This window comes from Suricata suricatta, chromosome 1, assembly GCF_006229205.1.
Source record: "Suricata suricatta isolate VVHF042 chromosome 1, meerkat_22Aug2017_6uvM2_HiC, whole genome shotgun sequence".
NCBI classification, from domain to species: Eukaryota; Metazoa; Chordata; class Mammalia; order Carnivora; family Herpestidae; genus Suricata; species Suricata suricatta.
Genome location: NC_043700.1, coordinates 103587422 through 103606508, shown reverse-complemented (window position 1 = coordinate 103606508; position 19087 = coordinate 103587422). Strand labels below are relative to the sequence as shown.

At 36.4% G+C, this 19087-nt stretch overlaps 1 protein-coding gene across 21 annotated transcripts in view; it reads right to left on the bottom strand.

Moving 5' to 3' along the window:
• The window catches only part of CAMK2D (calcium/calmodulin dependent protein kinase II delta), a 293523-nt gene that overhangs the window by 64916 nt on the left and 209520 nt on the right, over positions 1 to 19087 (bottom strand). For all 21 annotated transcript variants that reach the window (XM_029941778.1, XM_029941727.1, XM_029941673.1 and 18 more), the window contains exons 7-8: positions 10131 to 10233; positions 3582 to 3665 (exon numbers count right to left, since the gene is read on the bottom strand). In XM_029941778.1, the coding sequence (XP_029797638.1) occupies positions 3582 to 3665; positions 10131 to 10233 (187 nt within the window). The remainder of the gene's footprint in view (positions 1 to 3581; positions 3666 to 10130; positions 10234 to 19087) is intronic.

Below are 19087 nucleotides of genomic sequence, written 5' to 3'. Positions count from 1 at the left end.
GATAGAAGACTAATGAGGATGTTGGTCATAAAGGATGAAGGCAACAGGGCCTTGTAATCGTGAGGTGCACCTGTGTGGCCAAATATAATCACAGAACTGGTAATCATAAGCAACAAATGTTGACCAGTGTACGGTAACCATAGCAACAAACTGTCCAGTAGGCTTAAGATTTCAAGACTGTAAATACTTTCTTAAAAAGTGCTCGATGCTGATTTATCTCAGCTGAAATAAAAAAAACAACCCATAATCTCTAAGGAAAATGGGAACCCTTAGCAAATATACACTCTGAGGCCCAGTAATCACACAAGTGCTGAACCTATAGTGACCACACAAGAAAAGAAGAAATATATTCTATAATATTCCAAAGGCTTATCAAAAGTCATGGTACATTCTGTGATAGTTGCTAATTTGTTATCACTCATAACTGTTCTGAGAGATATCTAATTCAGATAGAAATGTGGTAAGACAAGAGTGTGTATGTGTGTGCGTGTTTGTGTGTTGGCTAGGTTTATATGGTCTTACATTTGAGCCAAGATGTAGAAGCAAGTTCTGTTAAAATCCAGTGATTCAGTGACATCTATAAACAGCATCTGTTCATTCCATTGGGGAATTATGGAAACAGCTATAAATGCAAGAAAGCTGTCAAAATCAATATACTGTTTGTTGTTAAGGTAGAACACAGGGGTATGTTCTTGTTTCATTAATGTCCATTATTTGCTTTCCAATAAAAGACTAGTCGCTTTCAAAGACTGAATACAGGTCAGACTACATTCTTTGTGAGGTCTCAAAAGCAATGTAATGGTGGTCACATTTGAAATGTCCTATGTATGGATAACTGCATATTTCTAATAAATTGATGTACCAACTTCTTTTAGCTTATTATACCAATACTGTGCTTCACTCTGCTCTATGTCAACTGCTAAAGAGACAACTGCTGTAGTGCATGCTCATAGCTTAATTCACAGAAGGTTAGCTGCCATTCTGCTAAATGTCTTATTCTGCATTTCTTTTATTATCTGGGTAGTGTCATTTCCTACCACACTATTCCATGTCTAGCCTTGAAGTAGTTATTCAATAGGCAAGTGCTAGTGCTGATGGATGGCTAAAAAAGAATTTCTCTCAAGATATGCCATAATCTAAAAGCAATTGAATAATGTATAGATTCCCTTGGTGCTTATTACCTCGAAGATGAGAAAGGGTGGATTGTCTTACAAAAATAAGAGAATTTAATGTAACTTTCATGTTATCTTAGTGAAGTGAAAATATAATAAAATAGTAAGACAATATTCCAAACTCACTTCAGTGATCCAGAAATTAACAAAAAGCAGAAGACTCCATTTTGATGTTCGTGGAAGGAGGGGGGGTGGTCATTCTCCCCCAAAACACGATATTAGAATATCTAAGACATTTCCATAGTTACCTATGTGATCCCAAAGGGATTTTAAGACACACAATTAAAAAAAATATCAAGAATGACATAAATGATTTATTTAAATTATCTGAATGAATATGATTCAGGAGCTGTGAAACTGGTCTACAATAGCATCTTTGTCAGAATCAAAGGCCTGCAAAAAAAATAATTTAAAGGAGAGCAAAGAAAGCAAAGGGAGAGAGGTATTTGGTATTCAGGTAACCAGATGAAGCTATCATAATATTCAACTGCTAATCAAAACAATAATGCTGAGTCATCTAATAAAATGTAGAAGTCTCTCTTTCTCACGTGTCTATATATCAGTTATCTTGAAGCTTCATTTATAAAGAAACACTTTCTTACTTTCTGTTGTAGTCAAAGAAGCTGAGATATGAGACTGCATAAACTGTGTGCCAGGTCCTACAGCAAGAGTATCAAAGAGCTGGGTGAATGGGTGCTCTCAACCACTGCACACCCTGCCTCCTGCCTGTGGAGCAGGTGGTAGGGAGGAGGGGAAAGAGGAGAAAAAGAATGGATGGAGAAAAAGGGAAGTAGAGGGAGGCTAGACATGACCTTCTCAATAAGGCAGGAAAGAAAGACTCTTGAGTCTCTTGCCCCAGCTGCTGATCTGCCTCTCCCACACTAACCCGCTAGTGTTCAGGTTCCGAGTGCAGAACTCCAGCTACATTTCCATCAACTCCATCCTCCATAAACCCCATCTGCGTCTGCCTGCCTCTCAGGACACTCTTTGTTGCTTTTTAAATTCATCAGCAATGACAGATCTATGATGAAAGCTGATATGCTGCAAAGGAAATATATGAGTTATCCGCCATTACCATTTAGATTTGAACAAGGACATTCTGTGACAATGCTCTAACGCAAAGATACAGAGTTCAGACTTGAAGACATTCTCAGGTAGGCAGGAGGAAGACAGAGCTTGGGAACAGAGAAGACACCCAAGGCCTCATCCTTTAGTTAAGTGACAATCCAACCTTTTAGAGAAATAGCTGTTTGCATTTTAAATTTATTTACAAACTATAAAGTTTCTTTATTTGATCCCCATACAATTCTACAAGGGTAATATTTCCTGTTTTACAGGCAAAGAAACTGACTCAAAGATACTAGAGATAGGGCTAGTATGTGCAAAGCAAAGGCCTGGACACAGGCGTCGTGACTCCAGATATAGTGCTCCTCCCATAACTACTTTTCTGGGCATGAAGGTAAGTCTAAAGGTCCAAGAGGCATCCAGTTTAAGACCAAACACCAAGCTGCTATTGCTAATGAGATCAAGTTGACAGGAAATATAGTGTAGGATAACCTATCACTACAAAGTAATGGTAATGAATTTATTTTTCCATAAAGCCAAATCTAAAAAGTATTGTCATAATCAAATAAAGTTTTTTTTAAACCAAATCAGTCCAGACTTACAAACAGCAAAGGTGACAAAATCCATCTGTAGCACACTAAAGCCACATGACTTAGACTGGTAGAGATGACACAGTGTCAAGAACCTAGAAAACTAGTCTGTATCAATAACCCCAGTTTGAAAAATATTTCAGAGTATTCTATGGTATCACTTTTATTTCAGCCTTTCACCTATTCATAGGGTACAGTAACACACAGAAATTCCATTTAAAAACTGTGGTGAAGATCCTCCACATTCATTATATGGCTCTGAGCCTGCACAGGATACTTATTCGATTGGAGTTGGCTGCTAAAGGCCTAAAGCAGAGCTCAGTCCACAGAACAGACTAATTGCATTCTTTTTCAAGATCAACTTTTTCCACTTCTAGTCCCTGCCAAACATGTTGTATAGATGTGGCACATGTTGAAAGGGCTGTTTGGATGAGTGGAAGGACAGCAGGATAAATTCATGGCCACTCCAGGCGACGCTGTGTCCCTGGTCTCAAGGTGCTTTGAGACCCGGAAACACTAACATCACCTGGGCACTTGCTAAAAACACAGATACTGCTACCTAAGACCTACTGAATCAGAAACAGCAACCTGTGCCTTCACCAGCCCTCCATGTGACCTGTGGTAGGCTGAAGCTTGAGAACTACTACTCTAAGCTGATCACCAGAGAGAATCAACTTCACATTTAAAGGATACTCTCATTAATTATAACAATACTGGTGTACTGTAAAATTTGCATAGAAATATGATTCCTTACCGCATGCCCACATATCCACTGGCTTTCCATAAGGATCTTTACGTAAAACCTCTGGAGAAAGATATCCGGGTGTGCCAGCAAAACCTAGGGAAAATGGATATTAAGGAGTCAGAGTTGACTTAACAAAACCAATATGATATCGGAAACTAAGGAATAAAACATTTGGAGGACTTTTTAACCTGGTATGTTTGTCAAAATAAAATAAGGCTCTGAAGGGTACTCTATTGTGCTAAATAGTCAGTGTGTATGCTTAAGTCTACTTGGTTAGAAATTCTTATTCTCATGTACTTATGTGGAAACTGAAATGAAACCTGTGAAAGAGATAGCACACCACCCTAAAATATGCCATGGTGGCATACTGACTGTTTTCAGCTGAAGGCAACTGAGAATTAGCAGATGTAGGACAGGCTCTTTAATCTCTTCCTTTCTACCTAAGAGTAGGGCATACACTTCTAATGAAAAAGGTGCTCTCTCTGTATCAGGAAGAGGAGAACATTATTGGCACAGGAGCTGGTAGCAAGATGAATCTACACAAACTAACCTTAGTAAAATAACCTTGATCTTTCATTAGTTTCTCTATGTCTTTCCTCATTATTTCCCTACAGTTTAATGCCCCTACTCCAAACCCCTTTTTCCTTTGTCTTATCAAATATTCACAATTTATTACTCTTTGTTAAAATGGGATATAAGCCCCTGGATCTAGCTTTCTTTGAATATCTTCACCTCTTTTCTAGGAAGGTGTCTGTGTGTACATTAAAGTTAAAATATTAACATCAAAACAATTATGCTTTTCTCCTGTTCATCAGTCTTTTGTCAGTTCAACTCATAGGCCCCAGCCACAGACCTAGGAGGGGAGAAACAAAGTCTTTTCCCCCCTATACCTGAAAAGAAATGAGGAGAAATTTGAAGATAGGGTTAGAACCTTAAAAAAGATGATAGTTATCATGATACCTACATAATTTTATTATGAGAAGCATTTACCTATAAAACAGAAAGACACAAAACATAGATGCTAAGTAAATATCTTTTCAAAGTGAGGTAGTCTATGGGTGGGGATGGGGCTGGGAGTAGTTGAAGAACTCACTAAGAGAAGAAATAAGCCAGAAATATATCAGAGATCACAGTGTACTAATAAACAGTCAGTATGTACTTATAACTGTCAACTAAAGAGAAGATTCAGGAACATTTGAATGACTCACTATTGAACAAGTATCAACTAGAATTTTAAGAGAGAGAGAGAAATGTGGTAAGAGAAATCAGATGACAGTATAAAGTTTCATTATTGTATAAATCAATGTAAACTCTAATAAGGTATATTTAAATAACAATTTATAGCTAGAACCTAAAGTAACATTTTTCTTCTCATTTATGAAAATAACAGGTTTCAAATAAAAATATTTTTAAAAAGACTAAAAATAACTATTCTCATTTGGAAGATTTATTTAAGGCACTTATAAAAATGAAACATTTTTGTAATCAGGAATTCCTCTAACCACAAATCACTGAGGAAGCTCATTATATATTTACTGGGATGCAAAATGCCCTGGAATGGAGCTTTTTCTTCCCATCTTTAAACTTACCAAGTACAAACAATGTGTAAAAAGGTACAAAAACAAGTATGTGTGTATATATATATATATATAAAAGCATGGTTATTTCTCTGAAATAAATTACTTTAGAAGGTGAGTCAAAGGGCTGGGTTTTTTTAACCCCCTTCCACTTGTTTTACTTTTCCTTTCCTTTGTTGTGGAGCAAGATATAATGGATAGTGAGAAGAGACTCCCCCAAAAGACCCCTGTATTGTAGTTTAAGCTTTACATGGGTCATAGCAGATCTGCCTCCTCTTCAAACTTACTTAAAAGAAGCATTTGCTTGACAGATGTGAGGTAAAAGAATTGCTGAACAATGGCAGTTCCATTAACTAAAGTTTGAGGATTACATCAAGGAGTGATGTGGAGTCAGCTAATTCCAAGGTAGGGATGGGCACAAGAGTCCTGAAGGACTTCTGGTATACCACACCTGCTCTCTCTCATTCCAACTCCTCCCGAGCTGAGATACAGACAAAGGAACCCGATGTGAAACCAATGCCAGTCTTTTGTGTTTCCACACAAAAGTAGGTTTAGGAGTGCTTTGCTTCACTCTAGTTCAGGCTGCTTACAGATATAGACCCTTTCCTCTGCTGCCTTATTGCCAGTCACATTAAATACAGTACATGACAAGAGTTTATTAATACTGTACATAGTCAACATCTGTGTTAACATACACAATGGCTCCCGTGTAGAAAAAGATTCCATTGAGCCAATAGGTAGTGGTGATTCTGTTAGTGATAGTGAAAGTCATGCTACACAATAACCCTCCTCTCTCATTTCCCTCACACCAGTCATGAAGGGTTTCAAAGGTAGGTGCAGGTAGGTTAATTTGTTTATTTTTCTTTGTATTTTTTAATTATATTCCAGTATTGTAATCATTTTTATATGAATATTTTTGGGTTGTGGAATAAATCATCTGAGTTTCCATTATTTCTTATTGGGAAATTCGCTTTGATATACAAGTGCATGTTTCTGGGATGAATTATGCTCACAAACCAAGGTTTTACCATATATACACTAATACATAAACATTAAGGAACTTTGTATTGTGTGGTGTGTTCTCATGAATATCAAAATACTGAGGGTAAAACAGATAAAGCCCTCCTTAGCAGGAGATTAAACTCATAAGAATCTCATTCTTCACGATGTATGAGAAAGTTAATGAGAGCTTGCCTTCTTTGGAGACAGTATGTGTTTCTCACTCTGGGAAAACAATAGGAATATCAGAACAGACCAAAACAAAAAGAGAATTACTTACTGTTGGAAATGTATCCATTGCATTAAAAAAACACCTTAATAAAAAGAGACATAACAGCAACCAAGTAAAACAATTCTTACATGAAGCAAGATGGTGGTAGTTGTCCTTCTTTCCCTAGCAGCAACAAAGAACTAGAGATATATTGTAAATAGCACTTCCAGTCCCACAGGAGAAATGGCTATATTTGGATATTTTGCTTTGGTAAATTTCCTAGCCATCTTAACAAATGTAGTGACACAAGGTGTTACTTCTAGCATTTTGGCTAGTGCTCAAATAGATTGGGGCTAAGAATACAGAAGACATTATCATGAGAAAAACATTTAGGCTTCAAAATAAGCATTAAAAACACACAATAAACAAGTTCTATAAGCCTTGTATCATTTTTATTTATAGAAGACCTCTTATATCAAAATAAAATTGTGCAAAAGCCTGAACTCCTGGCATTATATAATGAAGAGTTCTGCTCTTTTCTTAAAATTAAGATAATTTATTTTATCAAGATAAAAGACTCCTATCCCTAACACTGATAATACATTTTACAGGATAAAATTAATCAAATACATGAGACTATGCTGGTAGATAATACTGAATAAATATCAAAACAAGTCATTCATACTAAAACATGCTTTTACTTTAAACTCTATGATATATCTGGTAGAACGCCCACAAGGTGTAGTACAGTACATGCCTCCTTCTCCTCAGGTAGGTTACAATGAGGATTCACTTGAACTTGAGTAGAATAAGCTGAAAATATTCTAAAGGGGAAAAAAAACTTGTCCTTTCGCTTAAGCTTTTAAATTATGGTTTTTTTTCTACACTTTCTGAAATGCTGAATTTCTTAGGACTTAAAATGCACCTTAAAAGTCATTACTCTAATAGGTACCTTAGCAAGAACTTAAGTGTCATAGTATAATACAGAAGAAGAAATGGGGATTTTATTCCCAATCTGTCATTCTTTCTCTGGAACCAGATCACTTTTAGAAATAAATAATCACAATTTAAATTTGTATACTTTTATTTGGATGCTATTACCTTCACGAACTTGGTATTTGTTCACTCACTGATTTGCTCAACAACTTTCACTAAGCAGTCAAAGAATTGTGACATTGTGTTTCATGCCAAGATGATTCTGAAAACATTTTCAACATCGTTTATAGCACAGGCATTTTCCTACAGACTCATAACAGCCTTGCAAGGAAGTGTTTATTATCACTGCTTAGAAAGAGGACATGGGCCTCAGAGAGTTAAAGTGACTTGCCCAATATCATACAGCTAGTAAGAACCCCAGACAGGATATAAGCTTGGGTATTCTCATTCAAAAAGCAGGGTTTTTTTTTTTCACTACACACAATTCTGTCCTCAAACAGCTTGTGGTCTAGCACAAGAGATAAAACATAGAGCTCAAAAGCAGGAGAGATTTAAAAATCGAGCTCAATGATATCATTCTTGCAAGCACCACACCAAGGTGGTGATGTTAATTTGTAGCCTCAACTCTGATAATAGGGCTTGTGTTGTTCCTGATGTCTAATCCCAGTTATGGCAATTACATCCCTAGCCTAAACCGAAGTCCCTATTTTAGTATTCTGCTTCAAACCCAGAGTCTTGTGAAACAGGGTCCCAATTTTCTCTAGATGGGGCTAGAGTCCAACCTCTAGGGTTTTGATTTCCTCTAAACAGATTGCCTTAGAGTTCAGAGACCCTGTCTATTTTGCATGGTATCTGGAACTTGTTTCTTCATACTTATTAGTTCAAGCTATCATCAGGCATAATTTGACTTACTGTATTAGCCTAACTGGTCCCTTGCCTTCAGGCTGAGTATCCTTAAGCCACCCTCCACATTGTTACTCACAACATCATTACATAACATAAACCCAATTATGCCCTTCCCTACTTAAAAATTTTCACCAGATCCTTGAAACTTCTAGGATAAAAGCCAAATCCTTCAAAAGCACATAAAATCCGTTCTCACCTCATTAACTACCACTCACTCCAATATACTTTATACTTTAGCTATATCAAATTTCTTGTTATTCCTTAAATAGAAATAATAGTTTCATGCCTCTGAGATTTTGTATGCGCTGATCCCTCTGTATGGCCTTTACGTTAGTGAAGAAATTCTCTTTCACCCATTAGGGAGGCAGAAGAGTACACCAATCACTGAAACTTTCCCCACAGGCAGAATTTCATCCTTCTTCTCTTGTGCTCCACAGCACCTCATGCATGCTTCTGTAAAGATGCTCCCACACTGCTTGGTAAATAGTTATTGATACGGACGTGTCAGCATCTTGAGGGGCAGGATCTCCTGCTTAATTTAAGCATCCCCATTAATTACTCTATCCATCTCTGCAACTGCCCTGCTACTTCCTGTTGGAATCCAAACCCCAAATTACTATATATTCTTTATCTGTGTCAACCATGTTCTTACCCAGGATACAAAGATGTGTCTGAATCTTCAATTTACAGGACTTATTCTAGGTCCTACTTTCTCTGAGTTTGCAATTAACAGGAACAAGCTTGTTCATATGTCAAAAGCTGACAATCCAAGTGCCAAATTTGGAGACGCTAAATTCATCTGGTGGGTGAGGAGAAACTTAATGCAAATGGCAGTATTAAGATCAGGAGGAATCACAGACAAAGATAGCAGTCAGGTACTATCGAAACAGGGCAGGAAGTAGAAAATGAGGCCCTAAATTAAGCCGCTGGCAGAGGGCATGGGAGCAGGCTGCCACGTCACCCACTCCCACTTACAAGCTGGGACAGATTAGAGACAGCGGATCCTAGGATCTCTGTGCACACCTTATCTTTAGGAAAACACAGAGAGGGCTTGCATATAAAACAAAAGGAATAAGCATTTTTTGAGTGCTCTGTTGTTCAGAAGAAAAGCAATGAGAAGTGAAAAAGAAATAATTTAAAAAATAACCTAACCTCAATACACTGAAAGTCAGAAAAGTAAGATTGAGGCCTGGGGAGAGGTTATATTTTGGGACATTACATGAAAAATGGGTCAGTACTGGGAAATGGCAAAAACGGAGGCATGAAAAAAAGTGAATAAAATATCCTAAGAAGATAAATATTAAAACAATCCACAGCCTGGTTAGAAATGTTCTAATTTAAACTTAGAGTTAATTTCTTTCTTAATTGTAAAGAAACAGAAATTTCATCATCTAGAAATTTCAAAATTATCAAAGTTTTAGAGAGGAAACTGGAAGTTTAAAGAAACAAGATAATTAAGATAAACACACACACGCATATATATATATACATTATAATATTTTTAAAACCCTAATTTCTTAAAAATATATGAAATAGTTCATGTTTCCTGAGTACCGACTATTTATACAGCAGTTTTTAGTATCAAGTAAGGTTCTGTGTGAACAAAGATTTTTTTTCAAATACAAATAAAGTTCTCTTTGAACACTACAACCCCCTCTATCAATTCTTAGTACAAGATTCATTTTGTCACTCATTCCTTAAGAAAAAGTCAATGTGTAACTGTTCTCCTATTAATATTTTCCCTTAAATTATTTCTAGATTATATACCCTTTAATATCAGTAAAATTAAGTGCTTATAAAGATCTAATGTCTTAAAATGTAGTCAGGTTGTTGTTAGAGGGAACGTTTCTGTCGTGTTTTGGCTGGGAAGTGGTCCACAATGAGCCAGAAGAGAATGAGCAGCACGAAGTAGAGAGAGGCCCTACTCACCAAACCATGCCTGCTGGTCTCCTTGAACTTCTATGGCTAAGCCAAAGTCTGCCAGTTTCACAGCTGCTCCCTTGGATTTGCTAGCTAAAAGCAAATTCTCAGGCTTTATTTAGAAAGAAAAAAAAAGAGACTGAAGTGAGAACCTATTTTAAGTGACTATTCAAAACTAACAACATATTTTGTAAGAATAGGAAAAAAAATGTCATGCACTGTCCTCTCTCCAGGAGACTGTCATTCCTAAATCCCAGGGAAAATATGGTTAGAAAAATGATTAAAAATTATCATGTGTGCAGGCTTCAGACAGATGCAAAAATGTACTGGAGAGATACTAAGCAGAAAAGAGAATACACTTGGGGAGAGATCAAATGAACGGAAGCACCTGTCTTGACCTGCTCACATGCTTCCCAGGGCTGCTGAGGTTCAGACTTGGCCATGGACATTGACTTAGAAGCCTAATAGAGCACAGACATTTTCAGCAGAAGGAAACTTGGCAAAATGATAACAAGAGTTGGACCAATCTACAGACATTTGGCAAATGAAACTGTGCAAATTAAATCCTAGTTGACTTCAAGAGTTTGGACCCAAATGTAGCGATTTTGATTCCTCAATGTTTCCAAACAATTTCTGTACAAATTTTGGAGTCTTATTCTGAATTACGTATTAAATTGCTGTCTTTAAGAATCTGTTTATTCTTAAAGGCAGAAAGAGTGTACTACTATTTGCCAAATGTTATAGTTAGCTTTTTTCTTTATATGCCAGTTTTTTAAGACATAATTTATATGTCTACAGAGTGTGATTCGAAGCATTCTTTATATATGTATTCTCACATGTTGTAATACTATAAGAAAGATACATTTTCATTTTCTTGGGTATTTATCATTATTCAAGGACTGATAACACAGTCTTGGAATAAGGCTGTGTCTATTTATCACTGTTTCCCAACCAGGGCATCGAGACACACTGCAACTTTAAAAACAGGCATCAGGGCAAAATTCTGAATTTCCCTGGACCATCTTTGTGGATTTTAGGAAATGAAGGGAGAAGACGGTCAGGAAAAGGAAGCTGATTAATACATACAGTGAATTCTACCATCCCCAAGTATCTGGACAAATGTACACATTTGGGAGTGAGTTCAACATGTTCTTACCTTGGGCTAAAACCCAGTAAATTTACACGTGTGCCTTGGACTGAAAAAAGTTGGGAAACAATGGAGTCAACAAGTGCCAAAACAACTGTCTGGAAATCTACGTATTCAGGTCATTCAAATTGGTTCTGTTTATGTGTTAGCAAACTAATTCAATATTTCTTTTCATGAAATGGATACATTTTTCTTACTAAATTAGGCAGTTCTTTTGGTTGTTTTGACCTTGTATAAACACAGCCTATACCAATATTTATTAATTAAGCCAGCCATGCAAATTAGCAAAGACTCATAACCAGAACTTGGAAAAAATTAGGTTAAGTCTACAAGAAATAAGAGTGTAGGCAAGTAAGTTTTAATCAAGTACCAGACTTCTTCAGGCTACTGCTGTTCACTGCCATCAGATTCATCACTATTATGACAATAGGTAACTGCAAGGAAAACTTTTAATTTCTTACGGCTGATAGGGGTTTTTTTTGTGTTGCTGTTTTTTAAATCACCTCAACACTAAACGCATGGTAATTTAACTTAGACACTGGGATAAAGACGTCTCAAGAATATGAAAGATCTCCAAGCTAAAATATCTTTTAGTAAAAACCTAACACTCAAAATTAGTTGGAACTCTGCTGTCTATTAATGTAGTACAGTACCTAATAATGTATTATTATTAACGTTTGACATTTTCATAAACAAAATTTATGGCCCACTACATTCATTCATTTTCTAATTTAATCACAATGTAATTTCCAGCTATTAATTTATGGAACAAATGACTTGGGAAAACCACGTCAAACTCTAAGCAATAGTTTAGTTCTTTGTAACCTTCATGTTCAAAAGCATTGAGATGTTAGAGATCTCTGGATATATGCATCTGTCCTAATTTGTCAACCACATTCATTCAAGGAGAGTTCTAATCACTTTAGAAATCTCAGTCATTTGGGTCTTTTAAATCAAGTCATACTGAAGTTTGTTGAGGAAATGCCAGTGCCATCAGTAAATAAACTTCAAATATTTAATGTGCTTTTATTCTTATCACGACATCAAAACTTTCTGGGCAGCGCTGTGTGCATTCTGCCCTTAAACACCAAGTATCTGTCAATTCAGAAGAAATGGAACACTTCAGAATTTTGTCATGCATGGCCTCTGAATGACTGGGGCAAAGATTCATAACTAGAGATGACCTAGAAGACCTCTCTATAGGGCTTTGAGAGTCATCCAGGGAAATAATCCATCTGGATCAGTGTTTTACCTTATACCAATGAAGACTGTTCAGCTGCAGTTATGTCCAGGAAAAGGCAGGGCTTTTTCAAGGTTACTGTGTAGATTTAAAAATTAATGGCACGAAAATGGCTTGAAGTTTGTGTCTATTTTTAAGCAAATCTAAAATATGGAATTATGGAAAGTAAACTGAAAAATTAGGATGCTTATTGATTTTATTAAAAGATTCTTTGTTTTCATAAAATGTTTCATCAAAAGATTGATTCTAATGACTAGTTTTAATGAAACATTAGAAATAGCACACATATTTGAAATATATGCAACACTCTGGAATATATCAAAAATTTGACTAATCCCTGTTATCATGTTCTACCATTTATATAGCTTCCAACTTAAAAATATGTTGTACTACAAAGGTTCATTGGCAAGTAGGTTAGTTCAAATTCTGAACACCTACAGAAAGGAAGATAATTCATGATTATATTTCATAAAAGCTGAAATGAATCTTACAGCTAGTTAGTGGCTGTTTCCTTAAAAAGGATCACCACTACAGTCTTATCTGTTACTATTTGACTATTTTGATTTTCTAAAGCAAAGAAGAAAAGTGAAATCAGAAACACAGGTTTTCCAGTGTACAGATGAACATGAGAGAAAAGGGCAACATGATGATCTAAAGAAAAGATGAAGATCTAGGTTTATGTCCTGAGACCAACTGTTATTAACTCTGTGGACATGAGTAACTCATAGAATCTTGGAGTTCATCTTTCAAATACACATACATTTGCAATTAATGTTCATAACTTGGGAGATGTCTGCATTCCTAGATTTAATGCAATCTATTATGCTAATCTTTATATATGGAGATTATCTCTAAATTCCTATAATGTGATCACTTTTTAGGTTGGTTTTTAAATAGATTCTACTGATGTTCTCACACACAGGTTCCTTCCCCACCCAATTGCTTCCTAATGATGCAGGATTTTCCATGACATCTGGTCTTAGTGTCAACAACCATTTATAGCATATCAGCTGTAATGAGCAGCAACTGTTGGCAAGTTTTGTTTGTACTTCCATATGGATGCAGAGGCAACTTTGTTAGTTGTGATTTGAGATTTTCTTGAATCTATTCAAATACCTCAAAGTACCTAGGAAAGTTGCTGGAATCACTTTTAGGACAGGGACTGGTGTGGAAGATAAAATAACTCAAACTCCTCAATCTCTAAATGAGGTAGAGAGATCAAAAAAGATGGAGAATTTGAGACCATATTTCTGATTGCTTCTTTTAAAGATGTGTAACTGGGTGAATTACTCCAATGGTATAAAATGGTAATTTTTATACCATTGGTATAGATGGTCCACTAAGTGGATAGTTGCAAAAGAATCTGAAATACTCAAAAATATTTGCTACCCACATCCAAATAGGGCAAGGGAGAGAATTTAGGGGACATATTTTCAATCCTACTTCTCAAAAAACTCACAAGCATATCCTGAGAATTTCTAACGTGAAAAATTTTTTTATGTTATTCATTGAATTACTAGTTTATTACAAAGAATTTAAAAGAAGACAAGTCAACGGCCAGATGAAGAGTAACAGAGGGCAATATTCAGAACAAATGAACTTGTGTCCTCATGGAGTGTGGGCCCAGCACAGTGACATGGGGAGCATTCTGGCTTCCCAAACTGTAGCCTTTGGGTTTTTTTATTGGAGGCTTCAGTTCAGAGGCACGCTGATTAGATCATTAGCTGTTGCTGACTGATCCAGCCTCCAGTCCCTGTCCCCTCCCTGGAAGTCAGGGGGTGGGACTGAAAGTTGCATGCCTCTGCTCTTGGCTGGTTCCCCTGGTAACCAGAGCACATTCTTTGGTGCTTTCCAGAGGTCACCTTATGGGGGCACCTGGGTGGCTCAGTCGGTCAAACGTCCAACTTTGGCTCAGGTCATGATCTCATGTCTCACGTGTTGGAAGAATATCAAGGAACTGGTTTGGCAAAAGTGATGACCATCTTTAGCATTAGTCATGTCACAGACTTATCTGTACACATATGTGATTATCCAGCCAATAAAACTCAAATATTAGGGATATACCTGTGTGCAACATCATGCATGCTTTACTTGTTTATACCTTTTTCCTTTACGAATATGATAAAAAACAGCTAGTTATTAGTTTCATTATTCCATTATTATTTAATTCTTACATTTCTTTGAATATTAGTTTTTAAGAACAGAAACTGTATTTTTAGATTTCTTTCCTCTATTGAAGTATATCAATTATTTCAACATGAAGATAAGCGTTCTGTGCTTTGGTGTGTTTTCAGTCACTTTTCCTTTGCCAAAAAAGGTGTGAAACAAAGCTCCTAGAAATAAACTAAGTTAAAGTCTGCACGGATTGCAAGGCTTGAATATCAGTCTCACTCATGAACATGGTAGAAGTTCTTTTGTGCACACGGTACAAGTGGCTTTTGCTTTTATTTTTATATGGAATGGATGCCTGAATTTATGTATTTAGCACAGGGAGTTTTCAGCTGACAGATGTGCCGTAAGTCTGTGTGTGATTAGGAAGTACTATTTCCATCACCCTGCATGTATGAGGCAGTCGTCTGCTTTCCATTCCTGTTTTTTTCTTTTTATTTACTTCACATTGTTAGCATATATTATCAGGTGGACTGAAAGAAGTGAGGGCAACCACAGTAAAACTGTGTCAATCACCTACTGTTTCTCTGTGGCCGGACACACAGTTGTCAGGTTCAATAAAGAGACACCAGAATGACTAGTGGATTAAGGAATTTAGCACTTACATAGTTTCTAAAGCACCCTGACATACATTATACACAAATGATAAGTTTTTTAAACTTGTATTTAAGTATGCTTCTTAGAAAAGTGGAATAATTGTGATTTTATAATTATTGAAAACAGATATTCACAATTTGATATATCTATTGCTAAAGAAGATTTATTACATGTCATATTCCTTTCTTTTTCTGGTCTGAAATTTAATTTTTTTCCTATAAAATAGTCTTTCAAGTCTCCCCAAATCTCCAGAATTATTACCTTCATTATAGCCTATTCTCTCTCTCCTCCCCCTCTCTCATATCCATCCATTGACCTAATGATTTTCCATTAAATAATCCTGCTTTTTAGGTGGTAGGCCAATAAAAATAAAGGCAGCCTTCTCTGCTGAGGCAGGACACAGCTGTCGATGGACGGCTGAAAGGTTATTGTGCATATAAAGCCTTCTAATCAGATTGTTGTTCAAGAGGTAGTTTGGGTAACCATTTATGCTGTACTTTGAACTGAAGAAATCTTACCACTTTGTGTAAAATAGAGTTACATGATAAAGTAGAGCTATATTGCTGTCTCCTTGGACTTACTTCTGTTACCTGATCCACAGAAATTGTATGCTTCAGGCTCTTAAATGAGAGAACACATCTGGTTTGATATCCCTCTACTTCTTGTGACCTCACGAGCTGTCTTTTGTTACTGCAACTTCTTTTTAACCTACTACTTTTCAGGGTGCAATATTCATGTGATGTATTTCCTTCTTTCCGGGAGGAACAGCCCTGATACATATTTTAAAATGATCTTTATTCAGTGGCCTATAGGTTCTATCCACACAAGGTTTGTTCTTAGTTTGCTCTGTAATTTATGCCTAGAGCTATGAAAGTGCCTCAACAGGAACTCAAGAAATGTTTGATGAATGTTTGTTCCTCTTTCTTTATACCTGACTTTTCAATCCTCAGTTCACAAACACTCATCACTGAGTGACAGTAATCCAGTCTTTGTAAACAGTCTATTTTTAGGTACTCCAAACTGATTGTCTGATGTGGCCTTAACTACATGCAGCAAATGAATTTTATTCCTCTCTATGCCTTATTTTCCAAAGGTTGTGACCCATGCTACTTTACTGATTTCCTAAATAAGAAATTTCTTCTTTGGACACCAATCTATTGACAAATTATGTTGCCCCCTCCACTCCATATTACATCTTAAATGTAACTTATTCTCTTATTCATAATGGTACAGATTTTGAATCACTCTGGAACATCCACATGCAGGATCATTTTAATCATTTGATTCATAAAACTTAAAGTCATTTCCTAATTCTTACTGTTGCTGGCAAAACTACTTTTACATCATCATTTGGCCTATTTTTTGGTCTCTACAAAGTTTTTAATTTATCCAACTAATGAATTGAGAAATGGTAGCAATTAAGTATGCAGACACTGAAACCAAAATGCTTGGGTGCAAATTATCTCACTAGTGAGGGACCATGAGTAAGTTCTTTCATTCATGGTTGCTAAAGCTCTCTTTATGCAACATGGGGAAGATCAAAGTGCCTTCCTCATAAAGCTGTTAAGATTCATATGATATCATAGTTTAGGGTACACGTAAATGCCTGATGAATGGCAGCTATTATCATTTTTATTACTAACATTTTATCACCTTGATCAAAATTCTCCCAAAGATGGGACTCATATTCCTCAACCATAGTACTATAATTATGTCACCACTGGTAGATATTCCTTAAGATCGCTTGGGTTTGACACTGGATGCACTTTAGACAAAAGGCTTGTGTTTCCACTGGATACTGTCTGGTTCTGACTGATGTGCTTCCTTTATGCTAATACCCCACCACACTGAACCTTATTCTGCTTCTTGATGTGGGACATCCTCTAATTGTCTGCTATTAGAGAATCTTGTCTCTATGTCTTTATAATTTTCCATCTGGTGGATTCCACTGTCTAATAAGTTCCCAAGAGTGGCAGTTACTTAAATAATGATCTTTATGTTATGACCATATCAAAGAGGATATGCTCATTCTCTTTATTCAATATTAATTAACATCCACAAACATCTATTTTATTCAGTGATGCTTTTTATATTGTAAATGTACTGTTGATTTTCATTCATTCCTAAATTGAAAACATATGCCACATGTATTTACTAGGTATGAAGTCCTATATTAGGTACTGTGAAGTATTACAGGTAGCATCATGGGTAGGTGTTATAAGTATTACAGTATTATGTATATTATAGGTATTACAGTATCACAGGGAGGTGCTGGATAGTAATACAGTAACACCTAGTGTTCTAGGATGGGCTTACAAACAACTTGTACAGCATTCATATGCTTGTAGGTGCCTTTAATAATGATGGAGAACAGAATACTTCCTGTGTTTGTCTCCCAGTGATATGGACAAATTAAACTGTGCATCAAACATCTGCATTATATATGAATTAACAAATGACTCAGGATATGGAAACAAAAATATAAGACCTAAGAATAGGAAGGGCAAATTTTTGTTTAAAGCCTGGTAATCAAAAATTTTACCAATCTCTTTCATTTTAACATATTGGCAGATATAGTATTATAAGCAGTATACTTAGCAGATAGAGTATACATGGAGGTAGAAAAGATATAGAACAAAAGCCAGAGATTTAGAACACTCATGGTGTGTGTAAACTGACTCTGATATACTCTCTTAGTATGCTATGAACTCTCTTAGCAGGTTTATAAAATGGCCTACTAATACATATCTTGAAAACTGGACTCAAATGAAAAATGTTCAAGTCAGCAATTTGACAGAAACCAAAATAATTAGAAAAATATAACAAGCTCTACCCAAAGCTCACCCCATCTGATCCTAAAATCAGAATAAAGATGAGGAACAAAGACACTTTTAATCCTTGAACGAAATCTGATGGGTGATGCAGCAGGTTATTTCTTTTGGTAGTAGGCCTCCATAAAAATCACCTGCCTGAGTTTTTAATTATTGAATTTACTTCCTATGTCGAAAAATGTATCTTCTGCAAAGCCCACAGCCTAGACCCCCTGTCATCTCTGACTAAAGCTCCAGTGCTGGAGAGCTCAGCTGAGTTGGATCACTTACAGAAGTCCAATACCATGACCCCACAAGACAGATTTTACGGTCTTGTAAGAGAATTCACATTATTTCATCCTTGGCTTTTAGAGTATACTTATAATTATATAACATGGAGTAGAATATTTCAAATGATAAATTTATTCAATAGAGTATCTGACAAAATTGTACAAATAAATGTGTATGCCCAAGTATATTCACTTAGAAAGAAAAGCAGCACAGTGAGAGCTCTCAGGAGTAACAAATCAGGGCTCTTTATCTGCATATTTGGTAGGGAACTCGAGGTGATTGCCAAAGATATGAATTTTTGAAGGAGCATATTGTTTTTCCTTCATCCTGATGGGTATATTTGGTAAAGTGTGAGCAGATGCACAGAGTCCTAACTTGGCTCTCCAAAAGAAAACACCATTAACCATACCTTTGCTTTTGACATTTAAAGCTCTCAGACTCATGGCAATGAGAGGGAATGACATATGGCCATTTGTAGGAAAGTGGATAGACCTTGAGGGTGTCATGCTGAGCGAAGTAAGCCAGGCAGAGAAGGACAGAAACCATATGTTTGCACTCATAGGTCTAGCAGGAAAACAAGAGAGACCTAATGGAGAACCAGGGGGAGCGGAGGAGGGAGAGAGAGTTGGGGAGAGAGAGGGATGCAAAACTTGAGAGACTATTGGATGCTGAGAATGAACTGAGGGTTGAGGGGGAAGGGGGAGGGGGGAAA